The sequence below is a fragment of the Saimiri boliviensis genome, chromosome 11, assembly GCF_048565385.1.
Source record: "Saimiri boliviensis isolate mSaiBol1 chromosome 11, mSaiBol1.pri, whole genome shotgun sequence".
Taxonomy (NCBI): domain Eukaryota; kingdom Metazoa; phylum Chordata; class Mammalia; order Primates; family Cebidae; genus Saimiri; species Saimiri boliviensis.
The window spans coordinates 67,904,370-67,922,754 of NC_133459.1; the positions used below are offsets into that span (position 1 = coordinate 67,904,370).

The window sequence follows — 18,385 nt, forward strand, 5'->3', positions numbered from 1 at the left end:
AATCCTTTCCCCATTGCTTGTTTTTGTCAGGTTTGTCAAAGATCAGATGGTTGTAGATGTGTGGCGTTGCCTCTGAGGCCTCTGCTGTGTTCTATTGGTCTGTATCTCTGTTTTGGTACCAGTACCATGCTGTTTTGATTACTGTAGCCTTGTAGTGTAGTTTGAAGTCGGGTAGCCTGATGCCTCCAGCTTTGTTCTTTTTGCCTAGGATTCTCTTGGTTATGTGGGCTCTGCTCCATGTGAAGTTTAAGGTGTTTTTTTCCAGTTCTGTGAAGAGGGTCCTAGGTAGCTTGATGGGGATAGCATTGAATCTACAAATTACTTTGGGCAGTATGGCCATTTTCACAATATTAATTCTTCCTAGCTATGAACATGGAATGTTTTTTCCTCTGTTTGTATTCTCTCTTATTTCCTTGAGCAGTGGTTTATAGTTCTCCTTGAAGAGAGAACTATACATCCTTTGTTAGTTGTATTCCTAGATTCTCTTTGTAGCAATTGTGAATGGCAGTTTGCTCTTGATTTGGCTCACTGTTAGTCTGTTACTGGTGTATAGGAATGCTTATGATTTCTGTACATTGATTTTGTATGTTGAAGTTGCTTATCAGTTTCAGGAGATTTTGGTCCTAGACAATGGGGTCTTTTAAATATACATTCATGTTGTTTGCAAATAGAGGCAATTTGACTTCCTCCTTTCCTAATTGAATACTCTTTATTTCTTTTTCTTGCCTGATTGCTCTGGCTAGAATTTCCAATACTATCTTGAATAGAAGTGGTGAGAGAGGGCATCCTTGTCTAGTGCCAGATTTCAAAGGGAATGCTTCCAGTTTTTGCCAATTCAGTATGATATTGGCTGTGGGTTTGTCATAAATAGCTTTTATTATTTTGAGATATGTTCCATTGATACCTAGTTTATTGAGAGTTTTAGCAAAAAGAGCTGATGAATTTTGTCAAAGGCCTTCTCTGCATCTATTGAGATAATCGTGTCATTTTTATCTTTGGTTCTGTTTATGTGGTGGATTATGTTTATAGACTTGGGTATGTTGAACCAGCCTTGCATCCCCAAGATTAATCCTACTTGATCGTGATGGATAAGCTTTTTGATATGCTGTTGCATTTGGTTTGCCTAGATTTTTGCATCTATGTTCATCATGGATGTTGGCCTGAAGTTTTCTTTTTTTGTTGAGTCTCTGCTAGGTTTTGATATCAGGATGATGTTGGTCTCATAAAATGATTTTGTGTTATTTGGAATAGTTTCAGGAGTGGTACCAACTCCTGTTTGTACATCTGGTAGAATTCAGCTGTGAACCCTTCTGGACCTGGGCTTTTTTTGATTGGTAGGCTATTAATTGCTGCCTCAACTTCAGCCTTCTTCTGCTTCTCATGTGGCCATGAGTAAGTCACTGAGCATATCTGAACTTAACTTCTTCATCTTTAAAATATTCTTTCAGAAGGTTGTTCAAAGGACTAATGAAGTAAATGGTAAATGGCAAAGTAAATAAAGTACTTTACTTCATGAAGTAATAAAGCAAATGATAAATGTATTACAAAATATTTTAATTGTTCTAAGTTTCAAAGTAATTACAAAATTTTGAAATATTTTATAAATTCTCTAAAGAGCCTGTAATTTTGTAGAACTTCAGTTAATTCATCAAGCCAATAACCCACTTTTATATCTGTTAATGTCCTTGGAAGATTGTTATTAGTAATCCCTTAAATCTTATTTAAAAATGCAGTATATTTAATTAAGTTCTTCATCTATGAAACTTGGCAATTTATATACCTGGATATTTTGTATTTCCCTAATAATCAGAAAATTTATAAGCCAAAATTTTTTTTCCTCAACAGTACTATCTGTTCATTTTCTTTATTAAAGACCAGTTGTAATATTTTTCATAATACATGGAACATTTAAAATGTTAGTATATGATCACATTTTTATTTGTGATAATCATGATTAACAATAGCTTCATTTACTGAGCTCTCCATGTGACAGACACAATGCAAAGCATTGTACATGTTTGCCACATTTAATCCTCACAGCAATCCTGTTGTGTAAGTATATAAGTAAGGCACAAAATATGTAAGTAACTTTATATAAAATCATCCTTTAAGAAATAGAAACAGACGTTAAGCCCAGGCATTCTGATTCCAGAGCTAAGGTACATTGCATTTAAGCCATGCTACATTGCCAGCATTGTGTAATCTCTTGCATATTTCTTGCATATCCCAAAATGCAACCTCTGAACACCATGATTCCTGGGAGGCTAACCTGAGGGTCTTAGATACCAATAACAACGATTTAAGTAAAACTCTCCCAAAACCTTTGAAAGTACTTTCTAATCTTTTTTTCAGTTTTTCTGACATACCCTCAACCATAATTGCATGGAAATCAAGTAGACCACTTTTGTTTTCACATATTTGATAGTTATAGATAAAAAGGAAAAATAATAGCCTATTCAAGAGAGTAGTTTTCATGTATTCCCCAACGAATATAACTTGTCATTCCCCAACAGAGTGTAATCACAATGAATAAAAGTAGTTTTTAAAATTACACTATAATTTTATGAAGACATTCACATGTGCAGGTTCTGTTTGCTATATGTTACTCTCTTGAGCTTGTAAATATTAGTGAGTAATTATAAGCTCACTTAAATTGTTATTAGATCATCATGGAGATTCTGCATTTGCTGAAACACATAATCAAAATTGTTCGTTGAATTAATTCACGAGTCAGAAACTAGAAAATTTGATGTAGTTTAGTTTACATAGCTAATCTTCATGGTGAAACTGCAGGGACAAACCTAGAAGCTTACTCTTTATCACGCCCCACACGCTCGCATATCATGTTGAAGCAGTTTATGTCTTCAGTTCTTCAAATTTCCACTTGGTTTCCTGTCACTATATTATTATCTTGAGAGAAATAATTTTTTCTCACTTGAAGTGAATTTCAAGTGAAACTATGATTCAAGTTATCACTGCTTATTCAAAAACATTTTCTTTACAAACAGGCATAGGCATGTGAGTGCATGCACACACACACAAACACAAAAAGCAGCCTCTACATATGAATGGATTGATTTCAGAAAGTATATTTGGAAGACTTTTTTTAAAGTCCCAATGATAAGTTCCCATAGGAGTAGTAGTATGTTACTATTCCACCACAAAAGTCTATTTATCTCATATTTTAGACTACTTAAAATACTTATTTTATGGGATCATCCTTTCTCAATTTCTACTCCAAGCACATGGAACATAATCTTGTATACTACTAATCCTAGGAGACCCTCTGCCAGTATGCCCTTAATAATCCCACTGTTTTCAATGGCATGTATGCTATCACCCAGGACAGTTATCAAAACTGGTGATATCCCTGGTTGAGGATAATCATATAGATGTTAAGAAATCATGTTTATATTTTCAAAATGTTAAATAAATACTATGATTTAGTTCCAAATTTTCAAATCCTGAGCATTCAAGTTTTTTCATGTTATAGAAGTTAGTAGAGGGTGTATTGATGTACAAAACTGAAAACTTTACTGAAAACGGAAAATGCTGACCACAAAGTATATGCTGTTAATGTTGTGTTTTATTAATTTCTTATTTTCTGGTTGTCAGCATTGCCATGTAGCTAGTAACTGAAAAGTACAATTTATATTAATCATTTTTTTCAAGAAATCACAATTATTAGAATTTTTTGAAGTTTTGATTAAATCATTAGTATGGAATGAAATAAGCAATTCTACTGTTGAAAACTGATACTTTTTAAAAATTTTCTTATTTCAATAGCTTTAGGGGTACAAGTGAGTTTTGCTTACAGAGATGAATTGTATATTGGTGAAGTCCAGGATTTCAGTGCACATGTCACCTTGGTGGTGAACATTGTACTCAATAGGTAGTTTTTCATTGCTCACCCTCCTCTCACCCTTTCCCGTCTGAGTCTCCAGTGTCTGTTATACCACTCTGTGTGCCTTTGCATACTCATAGCTTAGTTCTTGCACTTATAAGTAAGAACATACGGTATTTGGTTTTTGTTCCTGAGCTACTTCAACTTCACTTAGAATAATGGCCTCCAGTTCCATCCAAGTTACTGAATATTTTTTCATTCTTTTTTGTTGCTGAGTAGTATTCCATGGTGTGTGTGTAGGTATATATGTGTGTGTGTGTGTGTGTGTGTGTGTGTGTGTGTGTATATATTCCACGTATTTGTCCCACATATATACCCCACCTTTATATATAATATATAATATGTATCATATATATTATATATGACATATATCAAAATATTATATGTATTCCACATTTTCTTTATCCACCCACAGGCTGATGGGCAGTTAGGTTGATTTCATATCTTTGCAATTGTGAATTGTGGTGTACAAACATATGAGTGCAGGTGTTTTTATGAAATAGCGTCTTCTTTTCCTTTGGGTAATCAGTAGTGGGATTACTGGATCGAATGGTAGATTTACTTTTAGTTCTTTGAGAAATCTCCACACTGTCTGTCATAGAGAATGTACTAGTTTACATTCCTAGAAGCAGTGTCTAAGTGTTCCTTTTTCACATCCATGCCAACAGCTATTGTTTTTGACTTTTTAATAATGGCTGTTCTGGCTAAAGTATCTCATTGGGAAAGATATGCTTTTTCTTTTTAAAGGGTAACCTTATTTTTTATGACTATTTATTTTGCAAGAAATTACTTTTTAGTCAATAGGTTTCTATTTTAGTCAGCTTGGGCTGCTGTAGCAAAATACCATAGACTGGGTGACTGAAACCACAGACTGTTGCTTAGTTCTGGAGGCTAGGAAGTCCAAAGTCAAGGTGCTGGTAAATTTGGTTCCTTGTGGAAGTCCTCACTGTGGCTTGAAGACAGCTTCCTCCCTGTGTCTTTACATGGCAGAGAGAGAGGTCTACTCTTTTTCCCTTTTCATCTCTCTTTCTCTTTTTATAAAGACATTAATCCCATCACAGAGGTTCCACTCCTATCCTCCTCTGAACCTAGTTACCTCCCAAAGGCCCTACCTACAAATCACATTGGGGACTGGGGCTTCAATATTTGAATTTTGTGGGGACCATATTCAGTCCATGGCAGTCTCTAGAGCATATGCATAAGTTTCATACACCTGGTGTTTTTCAGTTTTGTTTAATTGGAATGCCAGAAAAGTCAAGCACTCTCCAATTTACTGTGGTCCCTGATGCTCCCTGGCAGCTTGCTCCTTGCCAGAGCGTCTTCATGGTGTTGTCTAGCAAAGATCTTTGGGTATTTGAATTTTAGACCATTTAACTTGTAAATATTTATCAAAATGTTGGTATTAAAATACTCTTTCAATTCTCTCTTACAGGATGGAGAACCTAATAAGGGGAAGGAATCCCCCGCAATACCAGAGAAGTCCTTGTAAAGAGGTTCGTGCAGCACTTCGGAAGAGGCCTGAAGAGGAGTGTAAGTATGTTTAATTAGGATTACCTGTGTTCTAGATAGATTTTGGTGAGTAGCATAGTAAAATGAAATGGGTGACCTTTAAATGGTTGGCCAAGTAATAGAATATTTGTTGAATCTAATTGATCTTTTAAAATAATCTACTTTACGTTACCTGAATGTAAGTGCTTACTTAGAAGATTGCTTTCTTAAGAGTATTTTTCTGGCGCTTCAAGATGTTCTACTGATAATCAAGTTCCATGTTCAAATGCAATGGGAAAAGACTATACAATCTGACAAATCTTTCTTAGATATTTATACCTTGCATGGTAATGGTCCTGAGAAGTACTGAAGTAAAGAAACTTTTGAAATGTATCTAAAAATCAACACTTTCCAGTTTCCTATTAGTCACAGGGCTCTTTTGACATTTTTTTTAACTGAAAACTTTTTCAAATCACTACACTAGACAAAATCATAGATATCTTCCAGTAAATGTAAATCTGTTTGCCAAATGGAAACATTTGATGTAATTGAATTTAGGAAAATGTTCTGAAAGATAGATACCATGAATCCCTGTATAAAGTCATTTTAGTTCATCCTCAAGTTATTAGATATTAGAATATGCCATTGGCTGTCGGGATTTTACGTGCTTATTATCTATAGCATATAGTAGATTGTTGGAGACTCTTGACATAATATTCTCATTTTAGGTTTATAAAATGAATGATAATACTAATTTTTTTCATGATATTTGCATATAATTATTTTCGGGAAACTAAATCACGTTTCATTATGATAAAAAATTTTTCGGAATTTTGTCCTTTTACGGGAACTTACATTTTACAAGGATAAAGCTAATGTAGTGGGTTTACTGAAGTATACAGTTAAGTAGATATTTAAGATTATATTGACATTTTTAAATTAGTTTGAAGTATACTGCTGTGGGTAAAGATCAACTACATCAAAGCAGGGTACACTCATGGCAAACAGAGTGTTCTTGTTTTGTTTCTTATCAAGTTAATATATAACCTTACTGAACTGACATATATGTCATTCAATCATGCTTTGGTCTTCTTTAAACTGATAGATTTATTTAACTAAACACAAACAATATTTAACTAAAACTAAAACTTGAAAATAAAGATAGAGTTCATGGGCATTTAAAAAATGCAGACTCTTGCTTAAAAGTATTGCTTATTTTCCATTGGGTTTATAGAAAAACTTTAGGGTTTCTTCTCTATGCTTCATGAAGACCATCAGTTTACTGGTTTGTAGATATTTAAATAAAATTTAGAAGGGATATTTACAGATATATCTGCAAATGATTATCACAGAATTGCCATTTAACATAAACGAAGTGATTTTTCAGTGTTCTTGTACTGAGTTGGTCTAAGCCAGGGGTTGGCCAATTATGGTTTGTTGATGAAACTCAGACTGGCACCTGTTTTTTTAAGTACAATTTTATTGAAATACAGCCATCACCTACTTATTGTATATTATGTACAACTGATTTTGCACTGCAAAGGAAGAGTTGAGCAGTTGAGCAGAGACCAAATGGTCCACAAAACCAAAAATATTTACCTGGGTCTTTACAGAAAATCTATATGAACCCTGGTCTCAGCCAGTCATTCTCAAATTGTGATCTACAGGCCTAGGAGCAGTAGCAGCAGCAGCAGCATCTGGGAACTTGCTTAAAATGCAAATTCTAGTGCTGCAAACCATACCCACTGAATCAGAAACTGAGCAGGGTTTGGTGACCTTTTTTTAAAGAAGATCTGCAGGAGATTCTGATGCAAGCTCAAGATTGAAAATGACTAATCTAGGTAAAATGATTGACATCAAATGATATTAAATCATTATCTACACAAAAGAGGAATAATCATTGGTGTATTTCATAATCAAGTTTTATTGTTCTCTAATGTAAAATATATATGTTAAGCTACCTAATGTGTGCTTAACAAGGTACATGATATAACTCTTGCTTATGTTATAAGTTCTCATCAATTGGATTATGACAGGGAAATCTTTGAAGTCTCACCACAGAAATTCAGCTGGAGTATGTTACTGAACATGAAAAGATGTATTGAAAAATGCAAAATCTATAAAATTTTATTCTCTTCCATAGACATCTTTATCTTCCCTTGTTAGTACAATGAGCAGTTCTTCTTTCCCTGTTACAGACTAGTGTGAATTCCTTGAGAAAGAAAGGCCACATTTTTTTTGTAATGGAAGCAACATATCATGATAGTTAAAACTATTAACTTTAGAGACACACAAAAGGGTTTATTCTCTAATATGACACCTAATGTGACCAGTTGCAGGACCATGAATACTTATTTTGAATATAAAATTCAGTTTATTTACTGAAGAAAATGAGGATATGTTACAACCAACTTTATGGATTAATTTTGAGCATTAAAGGAGATATTTATATTAAGTAGTTGGTACAGAACCTGGGATGTAGCAAGTTTTCTTTTCTCTTTTTTCTCTTTCTGTCTCTTTCTTTAACTTTTAATATTGTTCTTCTTATTTCAAACTAAACATTTGTTTGAGGTAATAAGGCATTTTTGGGGATCAGAAATGCAAATGCACAGACATTACCACAACTATTTTTAGAAATAATAATGCATGACAAAGAAGAGGTTGTAGCAAATACCATAGAGCTGAAATTCTTGCAGCAATCTTAAATGGTAATTCCTGTTTGATACTAGTTTTTTGAGTTTTTTGCTTGTTTGTTTGTTTGTTTTAACACAATGGAATGGTACTTTTTCTGTGATTCTACAGATTCAGTATAGATCTACACCAAGACTTGTTGGCCAACTCCCACACAAATGTGCCACCTTTGAAAACTCTCGTTGAAAGTCAAATCATAGTAGCTTTTCTGTACTAAGAATTGAAAGGCATGAGGAAACTTGGTTCAGACCATAAGATCCTTCAGAGTAAAGAAATCTTTCATTTGGAGATGTTGTATACAGGAAGGTTTTGCCTAGTAGCATACTCTGTATTGTTTTCTTTTATAATGCTCTATACCACTTTACAATATTTGCAATGTTAAAATCAAGATAAGGTCACCAGAGGTAGATCTTAGTTATTTAATGTGAATTATATCTACCTATGCTGCATCTGGCACAGTCAAGTAAACACGTTCAGTAAAAATAGATTATTCTGAACAAAAGATTTTTAAACATGTTTAGATTATTCTGCATTAAAATACAAAATAAAAACCTTGTCCTCAAAGCCATAGCCCCATTCAGCTACCACCCTGCACTCTGTTCTATTTCCAGGAAAGTCTCTTGATTTATCTAAGAGTTATCTATACTTGCTCCATTTATTTGTCTCCCACTCATTCCTCCAAGGTAGTCCAGTCTGGTTCCTACCCAGTCATTCTACTGAAACAGCTTTTGTTCAGACTACCAGTAATTTTTTATGTTGTTTTAATAGTTTTCTACTGCTGTGTAGCAAATTCACACAAACTTGTGTCTTAGAATAACATGCATTTATCATGTCACATTTTCTGGAGGTCAGGAGTCCAGGCACTAAGTCCAGGCTGAGTTCTCTGCTTCAGATCTCACCAGGTTAGAGTCTTATCAAAAGCTCAATTGGGGAAATCATTCACTTATGAACTCCTTTAGGCTGTTGGCAGAATTTGTTTCCTTGTGGTGGTCTGACAAACAGTCCCAGGATTTTGTTGGCTGCCAGCTGAAGGCACTTTTAGGTTCTAGAGGCCTCCAGAAGTTCCTTGCTGCACAGACCTTCCAAATTAGCCAATTTACTCCCTCCGCTCAGGGAGAATTACCTGTCTCTCTTTTAAGTGCTTTCACCTGATTAAGTCAGGCACACCCAAGACAATTTCAATTTTGACTAACTCAAAATGTGGGATCATAATTACACCATTGCCTTTGCCATATTTTATTGTCTAGAAGAAAGTCATAGATCCAGCTTATATCCAAGGACAGGGGATTATATAGGGTTCAAGCATCAAGGATTATGTTGATGATCATGGGGCCTCTTAGAAGTCAATATACCATTTGCTAATCCATCAAGCATTTTTTTTTCAATGCTCATCTTACTTGACTTTTCAGCAGGGATCAATACTGTTGATTATTTTGTCCTTTTGAAAACTGCAATGATCTGAATATTAGTATCCCTCCAAACTGTATATGTTAAAATCCAATTAATATTATATTAGGAGATAGGCTTTTTGGAGGTAATCTGTGACAAGGCACCATCTGTGAACCAGAAAGCAGGACTTACCAGCTACCAAATCTGCCAACATCTTGATCTTGGATTTCCCAGCTTCCAGAAGTGTAAGAAATAAATTTTTGTCATTTGTAAGCTACCTAGCTCATGGAATTTCATTATGGCAGCTTGAATAGGCTAAGACAGAGATAATCTAATGCCTTGGTACCATAATAGAATACTATCCTGATTTTTCTATAATCTTTCTGGTTACTCTCTTGCATGCTCAACTTTCTCCTTCCAGCCATTATATATTAGAATTTTGGAAGACAGTTTGAAGTCTTCTTTTTTTTTTCAAAATATGCTTCCTCCCCAAACAATGTCATTGCATACAGTGTTAGTTATTCCTATAATCAGATGACTCACAAATTGATATCTCCAGACCAAACCTCTCTCTGTTCATCACAATGTGCACTTGACACATTCTTGAATGTTTCAACAATGCATCAAACACAACAAATCCAAAAACCAAATCTACAATATTTTACTTAAAGCCCGAGCTTCTTCCAGTGTTTTCTGTCAGAATGTGTGATGCTGTTAACCATCTAGGTTCAAAATTCATAAACCTGGGAGTCATCTTTCATACACTTTATCTCCTTTACTCTCCTATCTTCACTCTAACTTCAAGGCCTCTCAACTTGACCTCCTACATATGTTTTGAATCTGTTCACAAATCACCTTTGTAAATATTCTGCATAAGATTCAACCAAATGCTCCCATAATTGGCTTTCCTACACACAGTTAGGAAACCCCCTTTATCTTAAAATAACCCCATGGTTTTCCATTGCTCATTCAAGAAAGACAAAAGCCATACTGTGGATTATAAGATTTTGCAGAGTCTAGTCTCTACCCGCCCCATCAGCTTCATCTCATACTCTATTCCTGTTCCCTCTGTGATTCAACCAAACTGGCTTTCTTATAATTATTGATCACATTCAGTGATAAGAGAAAAAAATACGTATTTTAAAATAATGTAGAACTAGAGGAAAGAAGTTACCCTGGAAAGGAATAGTTTGCCTTTACAAAATAATAAATGAAGAAACTAGAAGAAAAATTTAAAAATTTTCAATAGTTACACAAGAAATACTCTGAGAAATACCTGCAAAATAAACAATGTGGAAAAACTTATTTTAAAGAAAATAAAAAGAAAAACGAACATTGTTGAGGAGGGAATTATTTAAAAAACTAAACTTGAAGATCAGAATTAAAATCTTTTCAGTAGTCAATAGAAGAATTTACATGTAGAAATATCAGAAACTTGAACAATTGTAACCGGAAGCATGCCACAAATACAAAGGAAAGAGATGAAATAATAAATAACAATGGAAAACAATTACATGTGGGGGAATGGAGAATGAAAATCCAACCTAAGAATTATAAATTTTCTTAAGAAGGGAATCAGAACAATTCAAAGAAAAATGATAAAAGATTTACCATAGTGTACTTTTGAAGTTATTAAAATATGAGTGCATATTAAAATGTCTTCTGATGTACTGTATGAAAATCAGTTATATAATAGCCGTACAGACAGATACATGCAGTCAGATCTTTTAGAATTACACTATCAGCTTTCTGAGCAGCAAGTGTGCCATCTTATTCACTATATTAATAACACAGGCATATTGCCTGACAGTTAGTAGGTGTTCAACATGTATGTTAGAATTAATGTGAAATGAGTGAAGGAATTAATTACTTAACTTCAAAAATGAAAATGTACCACAAGAATCTGCTGGAAATAAAGAGATAGATGGGGGAGATAAAAATAAAAGGAATATAAGGAAGGAAAGAAAGCCATGAAGAGAGAAAAGAGAAAGGGAGAAAAAGATAGTTGGAAGGAGGGAGAAAGGAAGGGAGGGACGGCCAAGTTTTTGGTTCTGGAACAGATGGCATAGACTCACCTTTCCTGATCCTCAGTTCTAAATAAAACTAAACACTCTGGAAAAATTATTCAACAGACCATTTTAAAAGGCCTCTGAAAGCTTCAAAGAAGAAGGCAAACTGACTGGGACATCAGGACTTAAGGAAAGACATCACGGTATGCTTCTTGCATTTTCTTTTTATGTCCTATATATCCCTGGGCTGGGCACCAGAGAGGTTTGCAAACTGGTACTGTCAACAGGCATGAAGAAAAGAAGGAAAAAACAGTGAAGCCTACTGTCTCAGTCCAGAGGGCCGGGAGAGTAAAAAACAGGGATTTGGAAGAGAGCCACCAATATCTTATTCCATAATCCTGATCAACAGGCAGTTCAATTCACCTGCAGAAACAGAACAATAAGGCCCCAGGCCATCCCTGCTCTGCTCTCCCTGGTGAGCACATCTATCTGGGGGTAAATGGTGGGAGCGGTAAAGCCCTGTGTCTTCCTATCTTTCAACCAGTGTCATAAAGAGACCCAGGCCCAGTGGCTTCTGTGCCTTCCCAGAAGTTTACCTAGGGATATTAGAGAACCCAGAGAAGCACCTTCAACTCTAACAGATGACAACAGCAGAGTTCGAGCAGAGTCCCTGACAGTGCCAGAAAAACAGAGCAGACCAGAACAGCATTAGCATCATAAACAATCAGAACACTTACTGCCACTGGGACTAAAGCTACAAAATTAGTCCAAAACCTATTAGCTAAACCTAAACGGGATACAAACCTGCTAAAATAAAAGATTTCAATAGGATTAAAAGTCTCCTAATGTCATAATCAAATATTCAAAATGCAATTGAATGTAACTCATCATATCATGAACCACAGAAAACACAATCTGAGAAAAGACAAGCCACTGACCCCAATACTAAGACAAATTAGAAATTCGAATTCCTGAGGAGGAAACTGAAACATCCATCATAAGAATGTTTCAGGAGACAGTTACATAATCTCTTGAAACAAGTGAAGAAAAACAGAAAACTTTGGGGAAAAAAAAAATAGAAGTTGTAAAAAAGAACCAAATGGAAATTATGTAACTGAAAACCACAATTACCAAAATAAAAATATCACTTAATGTACTCAATAGTAGAGTAAAAATTATAGAAAAGAGATTAAGTGAACACGTAGATTAGTGGAATTTACTCAATAAGAACAACGAAGAGAGTATATGCTAAACAGAAAAATGGACAGAACCTCACGGATTTATGGATTTATAACAAAATACATAATATTTGTATCATCAGAGTCTCAGCAGAGAAGAACGAGTATGGGATAGAAAAAGTATTTGAAGAAGTAATTGTTGCAAGCTTCCCAAAGTTGATAAAAGACATAAATCTAGATATTCAAGAAGCTGGGTCCACTCCAAAGAAGATAAACCAAAAAAATCTACAATAGGACACTTCAAACTTACGAGGACCAAAGATAAAGAAAAATCTTAAAAACAACCAGAGAGAACAGATTACATATAAAGTAACAGAAATAATGCATTACATATAAAGGAACATCAATTAAAATGGCAGTATTATTTTCATCTGAAACCACAGAGGCCAGAAGGAAATGACACACAAGATTTTCAGGTATTATAAGACTTGTCAATCCTGAATCCTATATCCAACTAAACCATCCTTCAGCAATGAAAGAAAAATAAAGTCACTCTCAGAAGAAGGAAAACTGACAGAATTTGTTGCTAGCTAGCAAACCTTCCCCAAAACAATGGCTAAACAAAACTCTCCAAACACAGGAAAAAGTTTAACAGAATAAGACTTGTACCTTCTGAAAGGAAAGAGCAGTAGAATGAATAGAAATAGAAATATGAATAATGGAATTTTCTTTACCTTATGTTTTATGGTTGAAGCAAAAACTATAGTACCATCTGATGTGCTACACATATATGTAGATGAAGTAATTAAGTCCATTAATATTTAAAAAGTGTAAAGGGTAAAGGGACCTAAATTGATCTAAGTTTTCTCTACTTTACTTGAAATGGTATAAACACTGATACCAGTAGATTGTGATGTTACATATGTATATTGTAATACCTAAAGCAACCACTAAGAAGACTGTACAAAATAATACACTCAAAAACTTCATCAAAAGTAAACTAAACATATTCACATAACCTAGAGGATGTCAAGGAAAAAGAAACAGAGAAACAAGAAACCAGGAGAACAGAACAGAAAACAAGTAATAAAATTAGATGTATTAGACATAAGTCCTAACACATCAATAATTACATTAACTGTAAATGGTGTAAAAGGTTAAAAGACAAAGCTTATCAGAATGGAGAAAAAAAAGTAAGACCAGCTCTATATGTTGTCTATAAAAATGTCCTTTAGATGCAAAAATACAAAAAGGTTAAATATAAAAGGATGGAAAAAGAAATACCATGCTAAATTATTTAAATGAAAGCTACAGTGACTATATTAATATCAGGATAAAAGTAACTTCACAGTAAAACATATGACAAGGCATAAAGAAGGTCATTTCATAATGATACAGGGAACAGTCCATCAAGAGGAGTTAACAATCCTGAAATTGTATGTATTTGGTTTAATTTTACAAGCTTGTATTTTCTTAAACTTTGTAGTAGAAGCCATTGAATATAAGTTAGCTTATTTCTAATAACTCAAGGATGGTTTTATAATCTGCCATTATTATAAAGTGTGATATTGGAATTCTGTCTGTGTGCTTCCCTCTATATCAAGTTGTCAGCTGTCACTTTTGCTGTGACTGTTCTTGCTTTTTAACGACCTCTTCTTTTGACATTCTGTTTTCCATTTTAGTTTTCTCCTTCAAGAACTGAGAAGCCTGACAAACCATTCTTGTTAAGAATTGTATATGAAATATGTGTCAGTCAGGGATTGAAAATTAATCAAGCTTCAGATGCTTTATTGTAAAGGAAGTAAGGAACATTAGTGCAATGTAAGAAGTAGGGTTCATTTGTTTAGTAGATTCTGGAGCCACCCCTTTTCCAGTTAACTTCACCTCAAGTCTGTGCTGGGTCCCCAGATACTTGTCTTCTTTATCAGTTGTAAGCCATGTCCCAGTGACCCAACTGTGATGTTGATGACCTGGTGCTACTGTGGTCAGGAGCTTATGCAACAGGGGGTGGAGGAACATCTCATATCTACTAAAGCAATGTGATGGTTTGCATAACTAGAAGTTCAGAAATAAGGTAAGTTTCAGAACTTCACCATTCTCTGGGTGTCAGCTTTATTTTTGGGCTAGCAGCGATGTTCTGCAGTTAGAAACCTCATGCATGTGAATGAAAATTTGCAGAGGAGAAAATGCTATCTTTCTTGGACTCTTTTTATGCTTTTTTTTTAAATACTCTCCTAGAAGCCCCAGGAAAATACTCTCTATTTTATTATTTTATTGGCCTAAATGGAGTACATCCCCATTCATGATCGTTACTGTATACCAGGAGAATGTTACGTACTCATTGGTCTGAGCCTATTGTACTGGGTTAATCACTTTCAAGAGCTATTTTAGTATTAAAATTAATCTCAGATTTTGTATTTGCTATTTGGCTTAGCCTAAGTAACAGAGCAGGTAAGATTACTCAACACTATATCCCGTATTTTGCATATACTATATGTTTGTCTAAACATACTCAACTATCCCAAAATATGTTATGGTCGTGAATGGGAGCAAAGGATAGAGGAGGTGGTACTTGGAATATCAGGAATCAGGACACTAATGTCACCGTGACTTCCAGGCACGTATATATCATTCGGTTCCCTCTTTTTCTATTTGAGCCCTGTTTGTAAGCAGTTTACATTGTCATCATCTTGAGTTTCTCCTTTAAATTTCTTAATTCAGTTTCTTTCTGTTTTAAAACCAGACTGATTTCCCCTACATCTCTCACACTCTGTGCCCGGCCCTTCTTCCTTTTGACCTTAAACAACTGTTAGGTTTTCCAGAAAGGGCTGCAGGAGCTCAGAAAGGTTCAGTAATTTATGCAATCTCACATAGCTAGTAAGTGCTGAAGCTGAGATAGAAACCTAAGTTTGACTCTGAAAGCTGTCTTAGTCCTACTGTTTTATGCTATCTGCCTACACCATGCTATGTCCTCATTTTCCCTCTCTGGCATTCATCTTTTGCTTAACCCTTAAATTTTTTAAATATAAAATATCATACCTACAAAGAAATGCATGTAACATGTATGTATAGCTTCACAAATTATAAATTAATACTCATGCTGCAGTATCAGAGACACCGAACTAAATATTCCTACCCAGCTCTGCTTAACTCTAGTTAGGTGCATTCATTCCAGTCTTCCCCACTCCTCATTTCTTAGGTTCATTATTAAGGTGACTATTACTAAATTCTACAACAAAGCTAAAAGAATATAGTATACGATTTTAGCACAAGGGTGCTCAAGAGAAACAAGTGGTCAGTGATTTCTCATTGTCTCTAATAGTAAGCTAGAAAATCCTATTATTCATATTATTTTTCTATTAATATCTTGGATTGAAGTTAAACAGTGTCATAACAACAAATTTAAAAATTTATTTAAATTTGATATCAGCTGATATCAGTAGTTTTACTGGTATGCAGGACCTGAAAGAATATCTTAAAGGGAAAACAACATTTCCTAATGTTCAGATGTGATCTATAGAGCAGCTAAGGGGAAATAGTCTTGTAGGGAAGCTGCACTCAGTTGAATTTTATCTGCACACCCGAAATTAATACATTTGACTACTTATTTTAGCATAATATAAAAATAAGATTAAAGGATTAGATCAAATTAGATTCATACCCTGAGTATTCTTAGACCTTTGGAAAATTGAAATCAAGTCAATGCAAATTTGTTACCACATTGAAGTATTTTAGGTATATATAGATGGTTTTTTCATTCAAACTTCAGGCAAATAGCTTACCAAAAGTACATTGTAAGCTCTTCTATAGAAGGTCCATAGCTTTGCTCCAGCTTCCACAGTTATTTTTGCAGCCAAACTCTTCCTGAGATGCTACGCAGGATATAATTTTTTAAAAGATCCATTGGAACTTATTTTCCTAGCACCTCTGGTTTAGCAAATCAGTCATTTGTATTAGGACTTGAGCTCCCACTAGACTTTTTATAAATGCAAATGTCTCTGATGAGTAACTGTAGTCAAGTCATAAAACTCTTCAAAATGGAAGTGTTTTCAGATCAATGACCACCATAACTAGAAGGAATCAGACAGCAAGAGATCTTTGGATGTCTGAGAAGAAGTAGGAAAAAGCCAGTAAAGTATTTAAGTGAAGGATTTGAAAAGCAAATTTCAGCTACTACATATTTTTGACGAAGCTTAGTTTTGTTATCTGGCGAAGGACTCTTTTGAATACCGTTTCAGCCCTTTTTACACCCTTCCTCTCCTTTTAGTAGTGACTGCCTTGCTGTCCATCCCTTCCTTATGAAAGCTTTCCTGATGCCTCTCCTCCTCTTCTTGGCAGAGGTCAGGACTGTTAAAGGACCAACAAATTCATATGCCCACTATGCAGTAATACACCCGTTACACTGAGACAGCTGGATTTGCCCTAGACAAAGAGTTAAGTGATTGCAGAGCACCAGATGCGGAGATGAAGGAGACCCTCAAATCCATCTCCCCATCCATCCATTCTGGGCTGGTCTTTTTAAGGGAATCATGGAGGGTAAGGGGCTGGAAAATTGGGGTTGCTTGTTGGTTGAGCTAAGGAGGATGAAATCATCAGTACATGGAAACCCATTTTTTGGTGAGTCAGCTTCTTGTGGGTCTTTCAGACCAGCTGGTATCAGTGGGGTCCTTCAAATCCCCTGATATCAGCAGTTTTACTGTTATGCAAGACCTGAAAGAATATCTTAAAGAGAAAACAACATTTCATAATGTTCAGGTTATTATCTATAGAGCTGCAAAGGGGAAATAATCTTGTAACAGGGTTTGGGTGGTACTGAGGCAATAGGCCCCAAACAGCCAAGAGGAAGCAGATCAGAGGACAAGCTGGCCTAGTGTTTCACACTGAATGGGCTGACAGTTTGGTTTATTTTTGTTTCTTGTTTCTCACCCTCCCTTCTTACCTGAATAATTTTATGAGGCTTATAGGGATGGTTTCAGGACCTCCCTTCTATCTGTTCCTGAAACACTAGAAAAAGATTATTAATGTAGTACTCATCTAATTGTAGTTTATCTCATTGTTTGCATGTCTATTTCTTCCCCAGTGGGTTATAAATTGCTTAAGGGCAAACAAACACATCCTATTTATCTGTCTATCACTAACATTAAGCATAGCATCTGGTATATAGTCATCACTCTAATAAAGTTTGAAAAAAATAGAAAGGAATGAATTATAAAAGATACAACTTGGCCAGGCATTATGGCTGATCCCTGTAATCCCAATGCTTTGGGAGGCTGAGCCAGGTAGATCGCTTGAGCTCAGGAGTTTGAGACCAGCAAGAGCAACACATCGAACTCCTGTCTCTCCAAAAAGAACAAAAATTAGCCAGGAGCAGTGGCACATACCAGTAGCCCCAGCTACTCAGGAGGCTGAGGTAGAAGCATTGCTTGAGGCTGGGAGGTCGAGGCTTCAGTGAGTTGTGATTGCGCTGCTGCACTCCAGCTTTGGCAACAGAGGAAGACCCTGTCTCAAAAAAAAAAAAAAAAAAAGAAAAAAGAAAAGAAAGAAAGAAAAGAAAAGAAACAACTTGATTCAAGGCACAGTAGTTGTAGTTGAAAGTACAGTTGGAGTTTAATGGCATCCAATAGATAACTTTCATATTATAAAATAGTTTTGAAACCAATTAAAATATTGACAAGGTATCAGCATCATCCTGATCTTTATTATTTATAAAGGCTAGATTGGAGAAC

The 18,385-nt window shown here is 35.1% G+C and overlaps 1 protein-coding gene across 11 annotated transcripts in view; it reads left to right on the forward strand.

The window, feature by feature from the left end:
* Positions 1-18,385, forward strand: part of LRRC7 (leucine rich repeat containing 7) — a 565,757-nt gene that overhangs the window by 117,021 nt on the left and 430,351 nt on the right. For 10 of the 11 annotated variants that reach the window (XM_039474488.2, XM_074381010.1, XM_074381009.1 and 7 more), the window contains exon 2: positions 5,337-5,434. In XM_039474488.2, coding sequence (XP_039330422.1) covers positions 5,337-5,434 — 98 coding nt within the window. Of the gene's footprint in view, positions 1-5,336; positions 5,435-18,385 lie in introns of those variants that run through there. The other variant, XM_074381002.1, reaches the window with a different exon arrangement.